This window comes from Alexandromys fortis, unplaced genomic scaffold (genome assembly GCF_014885135.2).
Source record: "Alexandromys fortis isolate MF-2015 unplaced genomic scaffold, M_Fortis_MF-2015_v1.1 scaffold_221, whole genome shotgun sequence".
Taxonomy (NCBI): domain Eukaryota; kingdom Metazoa; phylum Chordata; class Mammalia; order Rodentia; family Cricetidae; genus Alexandromys; species Alexandromys fortis.
The window spans coordinates 1,222,225-1,226,944 of NW_026068096.1; the positions used below are offsets into that span (position 1 = coordinate 1,222,225).

At 61.2% G+C, this 4,720-nt stretch overlaps 1 protein-coding gene across 1 annotated transcript in view; it reads left to right on the top strand.

The window, feature by feature from the left end:
• The first annotated feature begins 1,767 nt into the window (after positions 1 to 1,767).
• Klf16 (KLF transcription factor 16) overlaps positions 1,768 to 4,720 on the top strand; it is a 10,763-nt gene continuing 7,810 nt past the window's right edge. Inside the window, exon 1 of the mRNA XM_050123533.1 lies at positions 1,768 to 2,716. Within this exon, the coding sequence (XP_049979490.1) occupies positions 2,266 to 2,716 (451 nt within the window). The 5' untranslated portion in view covers positions 1,768 to 2,265. The remainder of the gene's footprint in view (positions 2,717 to 4,720) is intronic.

The window sequence follows — 4,720 nt, forward strand, 5'->3', positions numbered from 1 at the left end:
AAGGAGGAAGGTGATTCTCACCGGTCAGGCCTCGTGGGAGCGAGCTGGGTAGTTTCCCAGAACCCTCAGCGCCAGAATTGTGTGCACAGGGTTCCAGCTTTGACAGTACCATCTGTAAGGTAAGGCCCCTCCTGGGTCAGCCGCAGATTCCATAGTTTGACACATAGTATCAAACTGACTCGAGGGGGGGGCTGGGATGCAAGGAGAATATGCAGGAGTTGTGTATGAGCACCCGCCCGGGGCTGCTCCGGGTGGTGGATCACTACTGGGGTCTAAGGATATATGGTTGGGGCATGCTAAGTGGCACCACCAGATACAAAACTTATCACTGTGGGGCTGGCTGTTAGGTGTGACCTCTTGAGCCAAGGGTTGCGCTAATCTTCATTCATCCTGGCTGTAGTTCTCAGCAAAGGGCTGTTCATGGCTCCTCTCTTCAGGTGTGTGTGTGTGTGTGTGTGTGTGTGTGTGTGTGTCTGGGGATGCCAAGGGTGGGTGCAAGGGTGCGGAGGGAGGGCAACGAATTCCTGCAGGAAGGATACCGCCCTTACCTTCGAAGACACAGAAGCTGGGCCAGGACCTACATGGTTCTGGTTGTTGGAGTGCAAGCCTGAGGAAGAAACGCGGGTGTGTCCTCCTGGCCCACTCCTGTCCAGTCAGAGTATTGCTGCCCCCTCCCCCCCAGCAGAGTATCCAACTTCAGTCATTGAGGAACATAGGTGTCACCACCAAGTACAGAGGGTTCTTGGGGAAACATGGCCGACCCGAGGGCAGAGAGGTAGAACCTGGGGAAGTCAGCTGGGGGTGCAATGTGGGGAAGGTAGAGATGACACTCAGGATCACTGCCACCGTCTAGCCTTTGCTGGGAACAACCGTGAAGAGCCTTGACAGACAGACTGCTGTCGGCTAGCGTGCTTCGCCCCCTGGAGGCCGTCCGGGCCACTGCATGGCCTCCACAACCAGGCGGGAGTTAGGAAGGGGCGGGAGCCTGGGCGCCGACTTCCGCGCACCGGGCGACTGGGGCCTGGGGCTTTTAGGGGACCACAACTTGGCCGAATCATCCACGCGAGTTTCCAATCACTCCATCAGCTAGCTGCACTTTCCCTGCTCCAGTCTCAAAGGCCCCCAACCGGGGAAGGGAAGGAACGCCCGGAACTCCGGTGTCCCTAGCTTCGAGCGGGTGACCGAGACAGACCTTTTTACTGCAGCCCCGCTCACTTTTGCCATTCCGATTATTCCCGAATCTCCGTGCGCAAAAACGAACTCTACAGATTCGCTCGGCCAAGTGGGGTGTAGGGCACCACCGTACGTTCCAAAGTCTCACCGCCGGAATATTTATATCCCAAGACATGCATGGCATTGGGGACCCCAGAAGTGGGGAATCAGGGCTGCCGGGTTCCTGCCAGGCGCCAGGGCGAGGAAGGGGGGGGGGGAAGGTCGCGCACGTGGCCCGGGGGCGGGGACGCGGGCTTCTGCACCCCCACCCTGGCCACGTGCGGATCCCTGCCGTCCCCTCCCCTTCGCGGACAGGGGCGCGCCCCAGTGCTTGTGTGTGGGGGAGGGACAAGTTGGAGAGGGGAGGACTCCCGGCGTCTGCGCACCCGGCACAGCGTGGTGGGCGCGTCCGCGAGAAGGAGCGCGGACCCGGAGGAGGCGTGGCGCGCACTGGGGAGGGAGGTGGGGCATCCGAGACTGGGGTAGGGCTTGTGGGCGTGTCGCCGAGTGGGCGTAACTCTCAGCTCGTGGGGAGGTGGCAATCCGGAAAGGGCACCGGTGGGGGTAGTGCAAATCAGGTCGCGGGCAGGGTTTCTCTCCGTTTGGCTTTTTCTCGTGTGGAGAGCGCACGATCTAGGGTGCTGGGGGTCGCCGGGTGCTTTGCCAGCGCACAAGGGTGTGGAAGTGGGGAAGGACCGGCAGCGGGCAGAGTGAGCTCCGCCCACCCCCGGTGGCGCGCGACTCTCCGGATGGTGGAGGGCGCGGCAGGAGGGGGCGTGACCGCGGTGGGAGGGCGTGGCCACTGAGCCCCGAGGGGGCGTCCTCCGGGCGGGGCGGGCCGCGGCCGCCCCCGCGGGCTCCGGTGCGTCAAGGCGCGTCAGGCGGGGTGGGGCGGGGCTGAGCGCGGGTGGCGGCGGCGCGCCGGGGCCGCCTCCTCCCTCTCCTCCTCCGCCTCCTGCACTTCAGCAGCCGCAGCCGGCCGGACGGGCGCAGCTCCTGCCGCCTCCGCTTCTCTCCCGCCGCCGATCCCGCGCCCGCGCGTCCTTGCCCGGCATGTCGGCGGCCGTGGCGTGCGTGGATTACTTCGCCGCCGACGTTCTCATGGCCATCTCCTCTGGAGCCGTGGTGCATCGCGGGCGACCCGGCCCCGAGGGCACGGGCCCCACAGCCGGCCTGGATGTGCGCGCCACGCGCCGTGAGGCCACGCCGCCGGGGACCCCTGGGGCACCGCCACCGCCAGCCACCGTTCCGGGGCCGGGAGGCGCCACTGCTGCGCCCCACCTGCTGGCCGCCAGCATCCTGGCTGATCTGCGAGGCGGGCCCGGAGTCGCCACCGCAGCCAGCACCGCGGGGGGCACCTCTCCGGTCTCCTCCTCGGCCGCTTCGTCGCCGTCTTCGGGCCGCGCCCCCGGCGCCGCCAAGAGCCACCGCTGCCCCTTCCCTGGCTGCGCCAAAGCCTATTACAAGTCTTCGCACCTCAAGTCACACCTGCGGACGCACACAGGTAAACCCCACGTTCCTAGCCCTCGTAGGGTTCAGGCGGAGCCTTGGAGCGCTCTCGGGAAGCCCTCTTCCCCCACCTCGCTGGGAACCCCGAAACTGCGTGGCGCGTGGGGGGCGGGGAGGGGGGCGCGCCCGGCCCTCAGCCACCCCGCCGACCGGGAAGGCGGGGACATGGTGGGTGGGGCGCACGCAGGGGGCGTGGCGGCCACGCGGTCGGGCTGCGCGCGGAGGGCGGCCCTGGTGGCTGTTCGGGATCCACCCCGGCACGGCCACCTCGCGCAGTCGTGTCCCCCAGCTTCTCACCCCTTCAATCCAGCTTCGTGTTCTTGTCCTGTTTCTCAGCGCTCATGGTCTCTTGCGCTCGGTGGTCAGAACATCCGGTTCCGTAGTTCATCCTCGGTCTCCCCCACCCCCAGCCTCAGTTTCCTTATCTGTAAAGAGGGTGGGAGGATCCTGGTCACTGCCTCCGGGGTATCTGCGCGGATTCCCTCTGGAGGGCGGCGAAGTACCTGGCGCCGGGCCAGGAGGTGGTGGGGGTGAGGGGTGGTTTCCTTTCCATTCTGTGTACTTGTGGCGGAGGGAGGCCGCGGTCTGGACCTGAAGTTAGGGGCTTGGGTCTTCAGTCCAATGGAAAACTGGAAATTAAAATCTCCACCCCAACCCCGTGTTTGCGCTCTTCACACACCTGTGATGGATCTGCGCAAAGTCCAAGGTGGGCAGCGAGACTTAGCCACACCAGGGTTTCTGGGAAGTCCAGTCCCTCGGGATTGGTTAGGGGAAACCTTTTGCTAGGCACTGGATGTTCCCCCGTCCTGGTCGCCCCAAGGCTTTATCCATTTTAGCTGGGAATGTGCACTAGGATTTGAAAACCCACCTCTTTAGCGGTGGTCGAATGAACAGTTTTGCAGCTTTCCGGGGGTAGGGCGACCCGCCTCTGTCATTCGCCTAACTTACCTGACTTTGGTCTGCCATCTCTTGTCTACAGAAAAGATACAGGCTGCCCCGCTCTTGATGTGGGCAACGGGGCACCCAAAGAGAACTTGGTCCAGGGGCTCCCGTTGTGGTCACACTGGGAGAGAGTCTCAGCCTCCGTAGCTGTGTGGGTGGCTCCAGGCATATTCAGGGTAGGTAGTGGGATGGAGGCGCCATCTTTGGTGTCTGCTGAGCCAGAGAGGGTGGGCATGGATGGTGCCTCCTCTCACTCTGTCCCTCAGCTGCTGTCCTTAGTCCCCATGTTGGTGTGCAAATGGACAGAACTTGGGCCGGACAGCTCCCCACTCTGTTGTACAGCTACACATTTCAAGGGGGCAAAGCTATAGCAAGGTAGATTTTGTTTGTGTTTTTTTTCCTCTTGACTCTTGAGAAAGACCTCTCTTTCCCACAGACTGCAGTCCAGGGTGTCCTGGCTGTATGGTAATGGGCTGAGCCAGGGCTGCATGGCTGACATCTGTGTTCTTTCTTCCTAGCTCCTAGAACTTGGCTTCTTGGGGTCTATGAAAGAGGAATCCAGCATATTCCCCCACCCCAGGAACATCAAGAGACAATCCTGTTGTCTGATATGCCAGAAAAACTGAGGCCCAAGAAGTGAAGTCCACGGGATGACTATAGGCAGTTTTTACGGTGGGGGAGGATGCGATGCCCTTCCTGGGTCTCATGTCCCCAAATTCCCCATATAATAACCATTTGTGTGACCAGGAGAGCCATGTTGAATCCAGGCACCTTAATGTCATTTTGGGGGTGTCTAGGGATCACATAGACTTGAGTGTTGCTATATAGTTAATTTAAACGATTGTTTTGATAGACTCCTGTCTATTTTAATGTAACCCTTACTGTCCTGGAGCTGCTCTGTAGACCAGGCTGGCCTCAAACTCACAGAGCTCCACCTGATCCTGCTTCCTGAAGGCTGGGATTAAAGGCGTGGGCCACCATACTTGAAACCATACAGTTGATTTAAAAGCCTCGTTTTTTTTTTTTTTTTTTTTTTTTTTTTTTTTTTTTTTTTTTT